The 19,559-nt window shown below is 40.6% G+C and overlaps 1 protein-coding gene across 1 annotated transcript in view; it reads left to right on the top strand.

Annotated features, from left to right (window-relative positions):
- Positions 1-19,328, top strand: part of nsun4 (NOP2/Sun RNA methyltransferase 4) — a 42,058-nt gene extending 22,730 nt beyond the window's left edge. The window contains exon 8 of the mRNA XM_035949605.2: positions 877-19,328. Within this exon, the coding sequence (XP_035805498.1) occupies positions 877-990 (114 nt within the window). The 3' untranslated portion in view covers positions 991-19,328. The remainder of the gene's footprint in view (positions 1-876) is intronic.
- The last annotated feature ends 231 nt before the right edge of the window (positions 19,329-19,559 follow it).

The raw sequence follows: 19,559 nt of genomic DNA, 5'->3' as shown, positions 1-19,559 counted from the left end.
AAAACCCACTCCTAATCGCTTCCAGAAGAATACAGCTAAACGAAGCTGGTCTTTTCATTCCTCTCTCTGAACTAAAATACAATGCAGTTTTCTGCCCATACTTCCAACTAAATGCATAATAATTACTGTCCACTTGCTTGGCTTTATGTTTTGAATAGTTCAGACACAGTAAGTCTCTGCTTTATGTGCTAGTAGTTTTGTGTCTCCCAGGAATCATGGAATATGTTGTTGACAGCTAATCAGTTTAATGTGGTTAGAATAAGGTCTGGTGGAGACACATGTCCTGCAATCATAGTGTTCCTGGTTTATTTTTTTGTTAATCTCTGAATAATGAAAAAAACATTTTTTTAAAAGTGGTATAGAAATTAACAGAGTGAAAAAGTGCATGTAAGGTTGAGGGCTATGGAGTTGCTTCATTCATTAACATACATTTCAGAGCGAGATGAGATGAGATAAACTTTATTGATCTCCCAGTGGGAAAACCTACATGTTGCAGCAGCTAGATACAAGCAAGCCAATAAATACAAAAGCAGAAAAAGGCTAAAAATACAAATATAATAAAGACTATGTAGGCTTTTGACATGTACAGTTCGACATGATGGATTTCCATACGGATATGCACAGATATGGCATGTTGTGTCTCATTAAATGTGTGTCATAATCCAGACATTACTGTCCACCTGTGAGTGAGACTTTTTACTCCACATCTAGTTGGACTCTGCAGGTGTTGCCCTTCTGATGCCTGCTGTGGCCTGGAGGTTCATCCTCCAATTAAAGAAATGGGTGCATGAGGCCAAATCTTTGCAGCTAAGCCAAAGCTCCCCCTGTTTAGCCCGAATCCCTTCACTTCCTCTCAAACATCTGTCTTTACTACAGAAAATCCCACTGTATCGGCTCCACTGCGGACAATCGGACCCTAATCTGGAGCTGGATTTAGCAGACCGAGAGCCTGCAGAGTTTAAAGTCGGAGCTCTGAGGGATAGACGGTGAGACTAGCTGGATACCTGCAGCATTAGTGGTAAATATCTTCATTAACATCACAACTTACTGTTCTGGCTGTTAAATTTGTTTCTTCTTCTTCCACTTTTGAGGATGATTAGTTACTTATTTTTCCAAGATGCTTTCACAATAAAATACCCCGTCGGTCTGTTAAAGTTGTCAACAAAAAGCAAAAGCATCACTTTTCCTTTCATTTTCAGTCACATTGAGAATGGCACTCGTGTTGCCTTCATTAACACCCTCAATTACCTTCTCCTCTTCGGCTCCATTCCTTCCTAATAGAGCTAACACGGAGCTAATGAAGCAAATAGTTGGGACAATTTAGTCATTAGAGACAATTAAGACAATCCAATGCAATCCAACTCAGACCAGGAGAGGAGCCGGGGAGAGATCCAGCGAGCAGCCACCCAAACCAGGCATCGTTCTCCGCAGCGTCACAGGCAGTGTGGAGAAAATGCTTTAGACTGGATTGAAGGAATTTTCCCTCTGGTGGTATCACTCGTAATACTTGAACCATTATAAGGCTGATCAGCACTTGGCTGAAGGCATCTGTGTTTCCTTCATGCAGGGATTACACCTGGCCTCAGGAGGAGGGAAATGTTTCCCAAAGAGGCAGGCAGGAGACACAAGGCAGTCTTGATGCATTCCACCACAATAAAGTATAAATCCTCTTCTTCACAGCGTATTACAGGAATGAACATAAGGGATTGTGTCATTGTTGGCCTATAATCTGGCTTTAAACTCCTTGTTTTACAAATGGTCCTCTTTAAAAAGCTCTTTCTTTTTGCGTGGCTCTTTTTTTTTTCCTCTCTTTTGCTTCATCCTGTATTAACCTGCTGTTTCCTCATCAGCAGTTTTTAATTTTCTTTGTTCCTTTGCATGTCAGATTTAGGATCGAGTATTATAACAGTGTATATTAGTAGAATTCCCCTCTTTGAAGCACGCATGTAATGTGTTAAAAGGGCTGTGTAATTAGGAAGAAATGGGAATCTACTCTTTCTAGAGGTCTTTTGCAGAGTGCATTTTTTTTCTTATTAGCTGGTAGTAATAGTGTGTCACCAAAATAGACACATTCACACTGCAAGATACAGTACACACTAGGATATTGTAATTTTCCAAATGCCTTTCCAAGTGTCCTTGCCCTCAAAAGCTAAGGGTAATATCCTATCCTGCTTTGGAAGTGGAGATGGTGGCATTTTTTTCTGTTCGTTGAACAGGCAGCCTGCATGAAATAACTCCTGATAGAAACGTTCAAGCTGTCATCCTCTCTGGTGTCTCCAGCTCTGTCTTTACTGAGCCCGAATAGATCGTATGTATGTGTTTGACCCGAGAAATTCCAGAAATGATTCAAATTAATGATTGATGACTGTGTAAAAATCCTGTCAAAGGGTGTGGAAAGAAACACTTTTTGTTTGAGAGGAATTCTTGGAAACACTTGACACTGCAGCTTATTACATGTTTTCTCCACAAATCAGTTACTAATGCAGATATATGAATTATAAGCTATTAATAAGAGCAACTGTGGGGTTGCTATGTTATGAAAAAACTGCATTAGCTGCATATTGCGTTAACAAATATGTTCCAATTCAAACCTGCAATTGTGACAGTCACTTAACATTTAATGTCTGTGTATTTCAAAAGTAAATTGTCAGTTAGTAGAAAAATTAGTGGCTTATTAATGATCTGTAAAATATTAGTAAATCATTTATTTACAGTTCATTAAGGTGCTATTTACAAGTTTTAAATGGTATATAAAGGGCTGCATGTTAGCATGTAGCACAACGCTAAATACAACAGAATTAGCAGCAATAATACCGTGATATGGGGATGATGTGTTGAACTTAAAATTGTGAAATTCTCGCTAGACCAAGCAGATTTTCTAAAGTCTACTTTAAGCTTTCCCGATGCATTCACCATGAAACAGATCTCTCAAATTTGACTAACAGGTTGTAATCAAGTTCTTCTAACAGACATTCAAAGCAGAAGCTCTTCATCGGGTTCCTATTAAGATGAATTAGTTGTGTTGATTGAGTTTCCACAGACTTTTCATAGATTAGAGAAACAAGCAACTGTGACTGATAGGAGTCTGGACTATAATGATTTATGGAACATCAATGTTTTGCCATGTGCCATATTCAAACATCTAGAAAAGAGATGGAAAATGAGTACTTGGCGGCTTTGTTCGTTAAAACTACGCAGGAATGTACGCACGCAGAAGCAAATTAGCATTTTCTTCAAGCAGTAATTAAGAGTTGGATCACTACTGAAGCACTTGATTGGGGTTCATGTGGTTTTTAACAAACACATGGACAGATTGGGGTGAGGCGAGGCAGCAGGTCTGGTTCCAGTCTGCTGTTCTCTGGCTGCCTCTTCACTCGTTGTCTCTTCTGTTTCCTCCATCCTGCTCCTTGTTTGAGGGCCTCCTCCTCCTCCTCCTCCTCCTCCTCCTCCTCCTCCTCTTTTCTCTCCATTGCCTCTGAAAGGAACCTTGCTGGGCCCAACTGTCTGTGTAACGAGCTGGGCAGGACGGTCACAGCAGGGTTCGCTATTGTCACTGTCGTTGTGTTTACATTTGTGTTTGCACTGAGCACCTTGAGTTTTGTTTTTTAAGGAACGCGCTGTATTTGCTGCCATCCCTACTTCCACTCATCTCATGCACAAACAGACACACAAATGGCATCATCTCACCTCTCACTGATCCTCCACTACTCTTCCACAGCAGGAGGCACAGGGAGGAGGTGGAGCAGGAGGCTAATGGATATGTTTGTTTACCTATTTGTCCTTGACATGATCAATTGATCAGCAGGCTAATTCACTGCCACCATGGGCTCGTTACATTTCCATTTAAATTGCAAATGGATTTCTTCGAGGCTTCATCTTTTCGCCTCCCATTTCCTCTGCACATGTGCAGCATGGATGTACAGTAGAGGTGTGTGTCCGTGGACACCTCTGGAGCTAAAACACACCATAACACCCATGTTTGCATGAATTTATTTGTGAGGCAAAACTTGTGTCACCTCCGCGTCTATCTTCTTTGTTTTCCTTTCATATGGAGTGCAGCAGGAATAATTACCTGTATCACCAGGCGGATGTCAGCCATTTAACGGCTGTCATCAAGTCACACCCACTCACATAAACACACAGTCCCCTGGGAGGAGTGAGAGCTAATTCCTGGGCGTTAAAAGCCTGTGATTATGTGTTGCTGGGAAGATTACAGTGAACGATTACTGATGTGGAATTTAAACAGTGGGGAATGAAAAGCCAAATTGAGCAGCAGCAGGAGATCTCTAGGCTAAACACTAATTGACATTATGGCAGATGAGTTTCTGGTAAAGCAGTCTGGGCTGCAGAGCTGCATTTGGAACACATTTAGATAACAGATGGGGATACTTAAACACTGTCAAGTGACACATTTTTTATTTTATTGCTTTTAACTGCCACAGATATGTTCCATTTGGGCATTATTTTATAATAATCATCTGAAAAGGAATCTATTTTTTGCCAGGGATCTTTGCTGCATTTCTCTCATTTCTCTTATTTTAGCTGCTGAGAATTAAACCCTCTCAGGAATGCGATACAAAACACTTCTAGTTTCTGTTACAGTGACGACATTCTGTCTGTCAGACTTAAGTCACTTTTAATGTTTACCATGACTTCATTCAGACATACCCAGACACTGACAGACAGAGCCGTGGTACACTCGTAATATTTGCCGTATACGTGAGATTGGACAGAACATCAAGTGACTTCTAATGACAGGTGAACATGACTATGCTGTACTGTAGTTCTTTCTCATGTTATTGCTGTTTTGGACATTCGACAAAACAATAGATAGGATTAGGTCACAAATTTTATGGTGCCTGTTGTGCTGCCAAAAGTACCTAACAGTATCTTATGTAATCACGTGCATGCATAACCAATAATGTGACAGCATGGAATTCAGACTTGTGCAATGTTGAGTGATATACAAATGTTATTATGTCTGACCTTTGAGAGAAAAGTGAGCAATTCAGACTTGAAGCCAACACATTTAGATGCTGTCAGACTAACAGAAAAGTGTCTCAGAGGGGCTTGATCATTTTGCACAGGAAGTTAAACCAAAAACAAAAAACATAACCATAAAAGCAAATAGTGCAGGTGAGATAAGAAAAAAAATAGAGACTCAATGTACATTACAAGCAAATCCACAAAAAAATGACAAGATCAATGAAACTCTGTTCCAGATGGCTAAAAAATGGAGAAAACAGTAAACCTGAGTCTTTCCAAAGAAAAGCAAAAATGCATTCCAGCCTCTCATAGTTGTATTAACAAATAAATTCAGTTTAATCTATTTTGTCAACCAAATCTGTCATTGTATGACAATTGCAGGGTAGCTGTCACCCCCTTTTACAGTATTTAAAGTAAGCTAAGCTAACAGTCTTCTGGTCTCAGCTTTAAGTTTAATAAAGAGACATGAGAGTTGGTTCAATGGCAGCTAAATTCCAAGACAGAAAAATGTCAAAAATATCCAGTTCATGCTTTCCAGATCTACATAACACTTTCTGTCCATGTGATATAGGCTTTGTCATCTGCCCAAATCCAGGAAGTATTTGGTACCCAAAATTCATGACCTTATAGACTACATTTGCTACATGTTATAGAAAACTGAAGGATACTTATATATTTTTTACTTTTATCCTCTTCCTTCATCCGATTATTGATAAACAGTTGCTCAAATCATTTCCTCTTTTTAAAAAAAAAAAAAAAATCAATCATGTTTTTCAAACCAAAAAAACCAAACACAGGACCTTTTCTTGTTGTCATTCAGTCGTACATCTTTTCTAGTGCAAATCTGAAACCTAACTGTTGTGTTTATATGCATCAAAGAAAATGCATATCCACTGGGGCAAGTTAAGCTGTTAAACCATTTATATCAGTACTCAATGTCTATGTAAAATTTCAAAAATCAACACCTCGCAGTTGGACAGATAAATGGATGGACGGACACATGGATACATGAATGGCAGGGCCTTTACTATGACATCTCATGGGATTCATTGGTTTCATTGGCTTGTTTGGCTGTAATGGGCTTTATATGATGACTCCTCACCCCTGTCAGATTCCACCGTGATCCAAACAAAAACACACATTCATCACCACCTAAAACACACACACACACACACACACACACACACACACACACACACACACACACACACACACACACACACACACACACACACACACACACACAGCTTCGATCAATGGTCATAAATTTGATCCCTGACAAGCCTGACACTCGCACCCACGAGGCCTTTGGTCACTGAGTTTCTCTTGACCAGTGCTTCTGTAACACACACTCATATACAGTCACACACACACACACAGACACACACCTTCTCCCCTCCCTCACCCCTTCCTTCCCCTGACACACTTGTCAAGGACCTCGTTGACCCCTGACCCCTCCCCACTTGGCACCGTTATTGATTTTTCCTCCGACTCTCTCAATCTGGGATGAAGAAGGGTGAGAATGGGGGAATTAGTCGCCATAGTCAGGTATAACGGAGGGGACGCTGAGGATGAAGGCGAGCGATCGATGCTCGCTGATGGCTGAGCTTGCAGCGGCAGAAACAACAGTCAGCCATGGAGAAAATCAGAAGGGCTTCCAGCAAGATAGGTGGGGGACACAGAGGAGATGGGGGAGGCTGGAAGAAGGGGGGAAAAGGTGTTTTTTGTGTTGTCATGTATCAGCTGCTTCAGGAATTTATTGATATTTTACTAAACACTTGACGCAGGGGAACAGAAACAAACAAAGATGGTAGATTTGGGAGTAAAAGTTACGTAATAATCACAAAACTACTATTTTCCATTTAGCTGATTACAATAAAAACTACATTATGGGTTTGTGAATAAATGAAAGAAACTCACATGCTTTTCTATTAACAGTACAATAATGGCTTAGTTCTCCTTTCTTCTTGTTCTACTGTTCTCCTTTTGTTCCATATCTTCAGTCATTTTGTGGCATCCACCTTCAGACTGACTGAACTCGCATCAGATTACGTGTGTCTTACTATTAAAAAGAGTGTAAACAGTGGTTTAAATTTCAACACCCATTTAGATATCCAGTCCAACTTTCATTATCCTCTGAGATTTTACTCTTTTCCCAAATCACAACTTTCATGGGCGTCATGGGTAAAAAAGTACGTAGCCCAGAGTTTGCTTTGTCAAGACATTTACAATACATATTACTTGTTTTAAAGCAGAAACTTTAATCAGTCCAAAAGTTCTGTTCTTCTTGTGCATGAGCGGAGTGTAGCATGTTCATGTACGTACAGTGGTGGACCTGTATTAGACACGTTTATGTGACCACTTTCAGGTGCACATTTGTGATTTTAGCACTGTGCTGAAGTCTTTGACAAACTCTATTAACCAGCCCAAGATCGCCAGACCTTTATGTTGAGGACCATCATTGGTGACAAGTAGGGATGTCCAGCCCACCGATACTATCAGCCCAATATTGGCATAAAAGCGTAATGTTGGTCAATATCGTTATCGTTTTTGTTTTAATTTGCCTTTCATGAAAACCGATGAAATAATGCCTGGATTTAGCTGGCATTTACAGACGCACAAATAATCACATCATCAAACTGCGTCATGAGGCGTGTAAACAAGTGTGGCTGCAGTAACAAGCTTGCTGTGCCTGACTAACAACATGTCTGTGATTTGGAATTATTTCCAAGCCCACATATATCAGCATCGGTATCAGTTGATATCGGAATCAGAAATTAAGAGCTGGACAACATCGGCATGTTGGTTATTGGCAAAAAAGCCAATATAGGACATCCCTAATGACAAGAATTCCATCTATGGCTACGACCCAGAGACCAAGCAGCAGTCTTTACAGTCGAAGACCTTGCAGTGTCCAAAACTGAAGAAGGTGTGTCAAGTCAGGACCACCAGGAGAATTGTTAGTGTTTTCTTGGACATTCGTGGGATTGTGTGCTGTAAATTAATTTGCCAGAGACAGACGGTCAACGATGAGTTCTACTTTAACTTACTGATGTGTGTGAGGACCAAAATTGGGCATAAACAACATAAACAGCGATGTGATGGCAATCCGGTGCTCCATTGTGACACTATCTTCGCTCACAGCATCCGTTTTTTTTGGCTCCACCAACACAGTCATTGCTCTGTTCAGAGATTTTACCACCTGCCTTTGATTCCTTTCGTCGTCTTCCCCAAAATGAAATTCAAGCCGAAGAATCACTGTGAAGAAGACCCCGTGCCTTAAACTGCTTTCAGAAGTAAGCTTCCAGTGAGGGCTCCAAATGTGGCAGGAGCACTGGGAGCGGTGTGTCGCTGCACAAGAAGTCTTCTTCAGTCAGTTATGATTTGTGTTTCCTGTCATGTTTCAGTGTGTTTTCTAGTAAATCCAAACAGAAATGCTATTGATCAAATTACCACAAATGACTTGCCACACAGTCAGAGCTGAACTTTTAGTCTCGGGCAGTTTGAGGCCCCAGAACAATAATCTCGCCTTATAGTCCCAGACATTGAGAGGCAAAACAAATATGAAGGAAACAGCCTTTCTTTTTCTCTCCACTTTTCATCTGTTTTTAGACCTTCAAGAAAATTGGCAGTTTTTTTCTTTTCTTTTAGATTCAGGTCTGTTTGAAAGTTAGTTTCACATTATAGAATCTGACTCCCAAAATCAGGCATGTTTGAAACAGTGTCCTGAATTTCAGATGAGTCTGCTGTACAGACATATGTACTAGTATAAATGTCATCTTGAGTTCAGCATTGGAGCATCATGCTCTTATTGTTTGAGTTACAGTTATCAGCTCTGGTTTGTGCCTATCATCCTATAGTATGTTTATCTCTACATGTTTCAGAGCACAACTATATGTGGTGAATCTTTGTATTTATCAGATAAAGTCAGATTTTCAGCAAGATGACACATTGTCTCCCTTTGTCTTTGCTTGTTTTTGTCAGTCATATTCACACACAGTGTTCTCTGTTAGTGGTAAGCAAAAAGCTTTTTAAGCAATCGTGGCTCCTTTTTTTAAACACGGCTTGTAATAATCCGTTCTCGCTCCTTCACTCCTCATGGATCAGGTTAGAGATTTCACAGCAGTGTTCGGAGGTGACACACTTATACATAATCTTTTTTTTCTTATTTAATTTCCCACCATCCTCTCAGCTGATTCTCCCCCTGTCACTTTAGACGCAGCTGAGAGACTGATTTGGCTTCCGTAATCTCTTCTTGCATTGCCCCCCTCCTCTACTTGAGGAAACCTCGGAATATCATAAGGAGATTATTTCATTCGTAATTGATTGAGTGGCTCCTCACCACAGACTGAGATACTTCAAAGTGTGTGAATTAAGACTTGGGACGGAGTGTCTGATATGGGAGGGGTGCGAGGAGGCAACGTGGCTCCATTAGGCTACTGCCTGGGTCGAGCAGCTGAGCCTCTTTGGCTGACAAATAAGAGCTGAGTCTGATCCTGTGATGGCAGCTAATTGGCTAAAGGAAAGGCGTATTGGTCAGGGGAACATTTAGATGAGGCGCCTGAGCCCCAACAGATGATGGTTATGAGGAAGAAGTTTGTAAACTTCAGCCACCTTGAACCATTTTTCACACGTACAAGTTTTGATGTAGTTTTCAGTCACATTTTCAGAAGATTTTGCTTTCAGTGCAAAAGTCTGACATTCACTTTCTCAGCAAGAATTAAATGAGAAGATCGATACTGCTATGACACAAGAGCCTGAGGTTGTTAGCTTAGCTTAGCATAAAGACTGGAAACAAGGGAAATCGGTAGCCTGGATGTGGTAATTGATTGACTGCATGTCATGTCTCTTTTGTTTAGTCTGCACAAAAGCAAAAGTGTAAATATGACTATGACTTTTGATTTTTGTACGGACGCAGCTTGTAAATGAATGGCTTTCCTTTTGACAACATCAGACCAGATTTTCCCTCTATAGTCTTCAGACTAAGCTAAACTAGCAGTCTCTTGGCTTCTTTTTTTGGTGTACAGACATAAGAGAGGCGTTTATCTTTTTCCCAAGAAGAATGCAACTAAGCATATTTCCCCAAATGTTCAAATACTTTAAAATTCAAATACAGTCCAGAAATTGTTTCCTTTTGTAAGATCATGTTATCAAAAAAAGTTGTGCCGGATACAACAAAAGTGATATAGTATACCCTGTTAAATATCTCTTTATATCTCTCTACTGTCAAATCGTTGAACAGTAATTCCTCTTGTGAACAATAAAAAAGCAAATACTTTAAAAAGATTATATTGAAAATACAGGCAGTGAAGTAGAAAACAGATTTAACAAAGGTGAATTTAACTGTGATCACTGACACAAGTTAGAAGACCTCTGATTTGTTAGCCAAATTTGAGTACACCTGTGATTTACAATTAACCCAACTGCATGCACATGGTCATAAAATGACATATGAACACCAGAGCTGTTTCAGTTTGGGGAACTATGGGAATAGAAACTGAAAAATCTGATTGCTGAGACCTAACCAAAATGTAAAAGAATTCAGAAAGATTGGTGACCAGATTTTTGTTTTTTTAAAACCCTCTTGTGTGCTGTTTGGCTCAGTACTGGAAGATGAAAAGAAACCTGACAGATACTTGAAGCACATTCTTTGGCGAGATAATGGTCAGCATTTGTTCAGCTTAGATTGTGTCCAGAATGTTTTTTTGTGAACCAGGACTACCACAGTGAATGCATAGTCCTGACAGTGAAGCACAGAGGTGGAAGTGTGATGACATGGGGCAAAAAAGGGTGCAAAAGTTGTTGTGGCTGTGACATTTAGAGACGACACCACAAATAAATGTAGATATACCAAAATACTGACAAGATGACTCTCCATCTGTACAAACCCAACAGAATAGCAATATTGAAGCATGATAATGATGTCAAAGTCTCACAAGGATTTCTGAAGGAGGATGAAGTGAAAAGTATGACCTGGCCAAGTGTGTCATCTGACTTGAATCCAATAGAAGACCTTTGTGGTATTTTAATGACAAAGATAGAGCAATACAACCTCTCCAGGAAAGCACAGCTGAAAATAATAGTCACTCAAGACTAACAGAACATCTCTCCACAAATTTTAACGTCATGATTAGAAACTGTTATTTTTAAATTTTACACAAGAGTTGTGCTGTTTGGACTGTCGAACTGTTTAACTTAGATTTAATGCATTTATCGAAAAGTGACACATTTTTCAGTCGGGACATTTAAGTAATTTTGCACAGGGATGTATTCACTTTTGTTCTATATTGTGCATCACTAGGATTCTTGCTCGACACACATTCTTCTCCCTCATCCTTCCCTATCACCTTTAAAAGCTCGATCCTGAGCGTTCAGCATTTGAACTCCCAGCCTCGTACCTCCCTGCAGCCTTCAAGCTCTTCTCTTGGCAGCGGAGACGCCTTGGACCGTCTCCAGAGCCAATCCAAGTATCAGGTTAAGCATTATCCTGCTGCTCCCTATCAGGGCGACACACAGATCCCATATGATCACTTATGAGTCTGAAGCAAAGTCTTTGGCCCATGGAGAAGAGAGGATGAGAAGGACACTTTCTCCGGTCTCCATTTCATATCTGTTCACCTCAAATCACCCATCTCTGTCCAATTTACTCTACATGTCTTTCTTTCTCTCTGCCTCTCTTTCTCTTTGCCGTTTCCTTTCTCTTCCACGCATCCTTTTGTCCTCCCATCACCCCATACTTCCCTATCAGTCCTGACCCTGTGCTGATCTTAATCCTCTTACCTCATGGCTCCATTACCCACTTCAGCTATTTTTGCATTTACACCAAAGAAAGAGGGGCTCCTCTGCTCTTTCTCAAACCCCCAAAGCTCAGTCCTCCATTCCACCCCCCCAAATATAGATCACCCTCCAAACCTCATATCCCATCTCTCATTGCATATGATTTCATTTTCAATCAAATGTGTATGTTTCTAAATCTAAAGGAGACAATTTTATGGGTGAGGGGGGCCACGAGGCTTTGGAGGGAGGATGGTAAATTATACACACCCCTTTGCTTCTTGCGAGCCCTCATCCAAAATGAAAACGGCGTAAGTCAGTTCCCAGGCGGGTGTGGCCGAGCTGCAGGATTATCTCCTGTTTTGTGTTGTTTTTAATCCCTAAATGCCACTTCTGCTCCCTTCGGTGCTGGTGGTGAAATGCAAATGTGGTGCTACACTGCTCATTTTCTGTAATTTACCACATCATTGGTAATAACGTAAGCAGACAAGAATTCGTCAGCAGGCAATTTCTTTATTAATCAGAAACATGCTTTTTCATGCTCTCCTTATTCATCATGACAGTTATTTCACTTCCAACACGTCCATTTATGATCTCTTCTTTTGCTTCCCTTTCTTTCCTTTTCTAATTTTCTGTTTCTCTCTCTCAAGGGACAGATTAACCCCTAATCCCCTGATGTCCCATGGTTAATTGATATGATTTAACTATTAAAAGGCCCTGGGTGGTTCCACACTGTTACCTCAGAGAGAGCTTTTCCTCCGCTGAGAGCTGCGACCTTCCCTCATTCCCCCCATCCGACCCTCCCCTCGCCTCCCAATTCAAACCTCTTTTCCTCTGTTTTCTCTGTCGCCTTTCTGCCATCTATCTCTTTCATCTCCCATCTTGTTGTGCCTCCCCTTTCCCTCCTCCAAAACCCCCTCTTCTGTTCTCTCTTGACACCCCTCTCCCTTGCTCCCAGGGGTCACCATTCAGAGGCAGTTAGCCGAGCACTCTGGGAGTTTGTCTGCACCATGAGACCAATAGTTCATCTGAAACGCTACATGGTTTTATAGAGAGCGAAGTGGCACGGGAAGGGCATGTTAAGAAGTACGCTAAGAAATAAACGAAGGCTCAGAAAAGGTTTTTGCTCCCTTCTCTTTCGACCTTTTCTGTGTATTATCAGTGTGATGAAAGCAAAATAAGCTAAAGAAAATTAATCAAAACACAACAGTCAGTTCATGATTAGGCGTACACATGGATGTAATAATCAGTGAGCTTGTAGATCTTTCATTAACAGTGTGACTTGCCGTTTTGAGCTTGTGATAGTTTAAGGCCATAAAGACAAAATGTGACTCCACTGTGTATCTCAGAGTGGATAAACCACGTTAGGAAATCCCAGGATTTTCAGGCATTTACCACAACAAATCCAGCGATTAGTCTGCATCTCTGTTGCTCATAATCTTCAAATCTTGTTTGTGCAGAGCCATGATGATGCCACAGAAATCCCATTTTAAAAAGCCATGATCATTTTTTGATACATGAGTTTTACTATTATTGTATTTTCTTTATTTTAAGTTAATAAAATGAGGCAATTACTGTCTTTTATCCTCTCACACTACTTGTGTGGGTGTTTAAAGATCAAAATGTGGAAGATTAGTTCACTAGAGAGCCCACAGTTTGTAGTTCTTTGTAGCTGAATGGAAAAAACAGTGTGTTTTTTCTTTATATGCTGCAAGACACATTATGAGACAAATGTGCTGCAGCGCACCAATGACAGTTTCAGACTTGTGGTATTTATCAAACCTATAAAAACAGTCCAATCAACTTGCACTAATGATTACTTTCCATATTGATTATCTTTTTTTAGCATTGGTTTCCAGTTTGAACACATATGGCAGATCCACCACAGCTTGCAGTTGTGTTGCGCAGAATGTTTCACAATGTCTGATCAGGGTGATAGGTGAGCTGGTGTGCTCAAGTTGCAACAAGTAGTGGAGGGTGGATGGCGAAAGAGGCAGAAACATCATAGATCTGCACATTCTAGAGGAAGCAGTTTACGGTATACAGTTACAGTAAACCACATTAAGGCCTAAAGAGAATATTTCCATGGAAAAAAACACTCTAAATATCTAACGCTGACACACAGAGATGAGTCTTTAACAGTTAAATTAATGACTAAAGAAGAACTGTAATGTAACTGTGTACTACACACGTATTTGCTTTATTCCTGTGAGTTAGATGAGAAAATCAATACCATTCTTGTTTGCAGGGTAAATATAAGGCTACAGAAATATAGCTATAAAAAAGATAATTATCTTAGCATAATGACTGGAAACAGGGGGAAACAAGTAGCTGTGTACAAAAGGTTGAAAATCTGGCCCACCAGCACCCCTAAGCACTGACATTTGTTGCTACATACTTATGGACATTAAGAGTGATATCTACACTACTAAGCAAGCTGTGTTTTCTGATAACTACACTGCAGGTTGTCTTGTTATAGCTGAAAGCAGCATCCTTAATGCGTGTGGCTCTTGTTTCCATAAGTGTTGCAGACAGTGACTACAACAGTTATATATTGTTGGTAATTTCTCTGCAGGAATTAATGAAGTTTTCCAGACTGTGTCACCAAATTGTGTACACTAACAGTCAAAAGTTTGGACACACCTTCTCATTCAATGCTTTTTACTTGTTTGTATTATTTTCTACAATGTAGATTAATACTGGAGTTTGTCATTTTTTTGTTTACAGCATAATTCCATGTGTATTATTTTATAGTTTTGATGTCTTTGGTATTAAACTACAATGTATAAAAAGATGAAATAAAAATCATTGAATGAGAAGGTGTGTGCAAACTTTTGGCTGGTAGTCTATAGGTGGGTGTTTTTTAGCCTGTATTGTCTAAAAGCTTTTATTTATCACTCTTACATTCCTCATATACATCCTCCTGCCCCTAAACCCGTGCAGAGTATGTTGACTCCATTATCAGTCCGGTGCTGAAATGTTGCACCACGACTGCAACTTTCACCACATCTCTCATCTCCTTTCTTTCTTCTCTCACATCCCATTCCTCTTTTCGCTCCCTCTTTCCTCTTTCACTGCACATACACTCGAGTCACGTATGTCCACACACACACACACTCACACACACTCCAGCCTACCTGCACTGAAACCTGAGAGTGTGTCGGTGAAATCACCGTCATATTTCTCAGGCTGATGGAACATTCTGCCCAGGCCTGAAAACATAATAAATAGAGGGCCGCACTGTCTGCTCTCAGCTTTAGCATGTATTCGTAATGTGATCATTCGCAAACCCGCAGCCTCCTCATGTGCTTTCATGGTCACCTCAGATCACAACACGCTTCCTTTAGTTCTTAAAGAAGATAGAAATAATAGAAACCAAACCTAAGTGAGCAACAGAGGTACAAAAACACATACTGACCTACTACTTTTTTTCCTGCACATTTATGGAAAATTGATCTAAAAACTTTTGGCATCCATATCATCCACACTTTTAGCACTTTTAAAAGAGATGTAAACTCATCAGCATTCTGTAATGTAATGAAATGAGAGGAATTGTGCTCTTAGGTTGGAGTTAAAGCTGTTGTGTGTCATCTGAGCACTTGGCTGTACTTTAGTCAGCAGCTCTGTGGAGGTGTCGAGGGAACATGTCATCAGAGGGATGGAGGTGTTTGTGGTTTGGAGTGTTAATGTGTGGAGGGCTGAGAGGGCATCAGTGTGTGTGTCCATGTGTGTATTCAGGGTTATGTTTGTGCATCGTCCCGCAGTTTACCTTTTGGCTCACCTAAATGTCTGCGTCCACTCGTCTTTCTTCTCCTGCCTCTCACCCTACTGCCCTGCTCCTGTAGCCCCTGTAAGTCTCGGAGGTATTTCCACAGCAGTGTGTCAGGGTTAATATTTGCTCTGATCTCATGGTTGGACGGACCTGCACACACCTCACATGCCTCATCTACCGCATGTTTACAACGCTGACAGCCAAAACTAGACGTGAGGCTGAAATAAGACTCTTGTAGATAAATGTTGTTTTATTTGAAGAGGTCAGACATATGACTGCATTTAAATACCTTACCGAGGAATGTGGCATAATTTAATTTGATCAAACAGGGGTCTTGACAAAGTTTGAATCTTGCATTCCAAATTGTACTTAAAGTACAAAAGTGGTATCATTAATATTGTAGTATGCTTAAAGCAGTAAAATGCACAATAAGATGAAAAGTAATTGCAATATTGTATTATACTGTAAATATTGAAGCACTTAATTATTTATATCACTTTAATATTGCAGCTGACAAGAGCATTTTAAAATTTAAGTACTTTATGCACAGCTGTGTGCCTTACTATTCAATAATATATCACGATGTATTTGTTGATTATATTAGTAATCTAAATATTAACTTAAGTTATAGCAACTCAAGCCCTGAAATACATGTGTAAAAACACCAAATTTTATCTTTCCTTATATTAAAATTAAGTATACTTGTAATGTTAGTCTTACTTTTCCATTGTAAAGTATTTGGGGTCAACATCTCTACAAACAGACATGAGTTGACTTCATTTGACTCAGTGTGGTGGAATTGAAATATAAAGTAGCACAAAATGGAAATAAGAATAATAGTAAAGTGCAAGAATTTGAGAATATGTGCTCAGTTACTTTCCACCTCTTGCTCACTGTTGACTGATTTCTGCATCTGTCAATTGTGTGAATTTTATCAAAAAGCAGTGTGGCCACTGCTATTTTGATCCATAGTGTATAGCATGGTACCAAGGCCCTGACTAAACTGTAGACTTAATGAATGTTATTGATTATATATGAGTGTTTAATGCAATCCTATTCTTAACTATCCTGTTCATTTTTATTGCTATTGGGAGAGTTCTGAAATATGAATACAGAAATGTAATCGTCATCATATACAGAAATTCCTGGTCACACAACAGGAAGAAAATTGATTCCACTTTCCAGCCACACCTCAAAGTGCCTTGTCTGCTTCCCTAAAGCATCTTCTAAAACCACCTAAAGAACCTGTTGCTTTCAACAGCAGTAAAAAATAGAAAACTGGAAGGTTCAGCTAATGCTTCTGCACAGATACCGATGCAGCATAGCGTCACAGACAAGTTGACGCACAACCCCCAAAACACCAAAAATGCCTCGTATAGACGTCCACATCAAGCAAGCTGGATGTTTGATTCAGCTTCTGCTGCCCTAAAACATCCGTCCATTATCTATACATCGCTTAATCCTCATTAGGGCTGCGGGGGGCTGGAGTCTATCCCAGCTGATATAGGGTGAAAGTAGGGGACATCCTGGACAGGTTACCAGTCTATCACAGGACTACAGAATCATCAGTTAACCTCAGCATGTTTTGGGAGTGTGGGAGGAAGCCAGAGTAGCTGGAGAAAAGCCACACATGCACAGCGAGAACATATAAACTCCACACAGAATGATCCCAGGCCCAGGCCGGGATGAGAACTGGGGATCTTCTAGCTGCAAGGCAACAGTGCCAACCACAGAGCCACTGTGCAGCCTGCCCTAAAACACAATTTTAAAAGTTCATGTAACAGATGCTTTAGTCCTAATACTCAAATAATTCATTTAAAATGCTTCCTCACAACATGACACTCCTGGTCTCTGAGCCTTTTCTGTGTGAACATCGGTGCCAGTTTACAGCTTTACAAAGACAGCACTCTCCTTTTACCGGCAGTCAAACCTGACATTTTCACTGACTTGTGCATGCATTTAAAAATTAAACAAATATGTGACACACCAGTGAGTAAAACTAAATCATCACAGCAAGTCCCATGCAGGCTGTTTTATGTTTTAAAGCATTCCCTCATGTGTATGTTGTCCATGTGTGTGTCTCTGTGAAGTAGTACGTGTGATGTTAGAGTGTTTATCTTTTCAAAGTGGCGTCTCCATGGAGCTGAGTTGTCTCAGTCAAACCTCTGGGTCACTGGGTCGTGAACCCTGAGTAAACTTCAAGCTGCTGCCTCCCAGCAGGAGACAGACAGAGGCCCACATAAAGCAACACAACTCACTTACTGTGCAGGGAAAAGCTGTTTCATTGCACTGTGTTCGTGGGTTGTTAAATTTATTTTGTATTCTGGCCTGAAAGTACTAAACTTTGGCTGTTCTGTATCTCGTGTTTCTCCATATCCATTGTTTTCTTTGCTATTACAGCACACTATCAGACTTTTAATTGGCCCCTGGCAGCAATTTGACAGTCAATAGAGCAACAACCCTCATTAAACACCTATTTCGCTTCCATTTGGTGTCAAGAGAAAGACAGGAAGGAAAAAAAAACAATCAGCAGAATCTGACTGCTGATTGGGAACAGTGATGATTTAGTTAAACTGAAAATCCAATGTCTCCCTCCCTCAGCCCTGCGATCAGCACAGAAAAACACCTTATCCAGTCGATCCTACAGAAAAAAAAAAGAAAAAGAAAAGCTGGCTCTTTTTTTTTCTTTATCCCCAAAGCAGGATAACAGCCTGCGTTAGGGGAATATCCACGCCTGCCAATTGCAGTAATGGCCCCTAATTCCAAATTAATTCAGTCTAAATTAAGTGTCAGAGGGAGATTGATTTGTTGAAGCTGCTGTCTTGATGAGAGCTGTCGTGGGAGGGGGTGATTAGGCGCTGAGGCCTGCGTCACCCTCCCACTGCCTCAGGCTACCAGGCTCCATTTTTTCCCTTTTTTTTCTTTCTTTCTTTTTTTTTTTTTTTTTTAAGAAAACCTGGACATGAGCGGCGGTGACACCAGCTGTTTCTGGGATGACAGGTAAGGGGACATGTGGCCGCCTGGGACTGAGGAGGTAAAAGTGGGAAACAGGCGATCTGGGGCATATTTTCTGCTGGAATTGATTGGACAATCTGACACTTAGGTGGAGGCTGATAAGGCTTCTGGGTGGTGTGAGAAACTTCCCACAATGCACCTCAGAAACCATCTCATTTTCTATTATTTTCACACTTGTGTCTGCTGTCTTTCATTGTGTTTTAGCGATAAAATTGAATCCCGGCCTCCTCCACGCCAAAAAAAGTTCCTCCTGCATATAGTTTCAGGCTTTTCCTATGAAGACAACCTTATTAATAGGCTCTCTTCAAAGTTAATTAGCTGTGGAAACGAGGCCAGGGGCACTGGCGTTTCTACCCCAGAGGACTTTGCTATCCCTGCTGATTCCCAGGCTAGGCTAATTATTTCCCAATAACCTTACTTACTGGCCATGCTCCCTCCTCTGGGCCTGAGCCTAACAAGCGTCACCCTGCGAGTCGAGAGGCTGTTCTGCTTGGAAGTTTTGAGCCGCCTCGCTCCCCTGCATGCCCGCCACCCCGGAGATGATTTCCTCGTCTTCCTCCTTCTGAGAGGAGGCGAGTTCAGAAGCTCTGGAAGCCCCAAACATGTGGAGGCGAGAGGCTGGTGGCTTTCTAAAGGCGCCGCTGTTTGATGTCGAAAATTAAATTCCTTCAAATTCGCCATTAACGCTATTACTTAAAGTATTGGACACACTCCTAAGTATCCCAATGGCATTATGTGTGCTGTCATTAATTTTGCCCTCTCCTGTAGCTCTCCCTGCAAATATCAATATAAAAAAAAAAAAAACAAACTGAAAAGCTAACCTTATTACTCTGGCTGTTTAATTTGACTGTTTATTTACTTTCTTATTTATAATTTTATTTACTCTCCTGCAGCCAAAGCAGAATTGTCTGCTCTCACATACGGCACTTGTGAATAAATATGGGCCACATACATATTCTGAGGACTGAAAAGCTGTTTATCATGCAAAGAGGGAACATCAGAGGCTAAGAGG

Source organism: Amphiprion ocellaris, chromosome 10 (assembly GCF_022539595.1).
Source record: "Amphiprion ocellaris isolate individual 3 ecotype Okinawa chromosome 10, ASM2253959v1, whole genome shotgun sequence".
NCBI classification, from domain to species: Eukaryota; Metazoa; Chordata; class Actinopteri; family Pomacentridae; genus Amphiprion; species Amphiprion ocellaris.
Note: the sequence above shows the minus strand (reverse complement) of the source record. Positions and strands in the feature narration are given on the sequence as shown.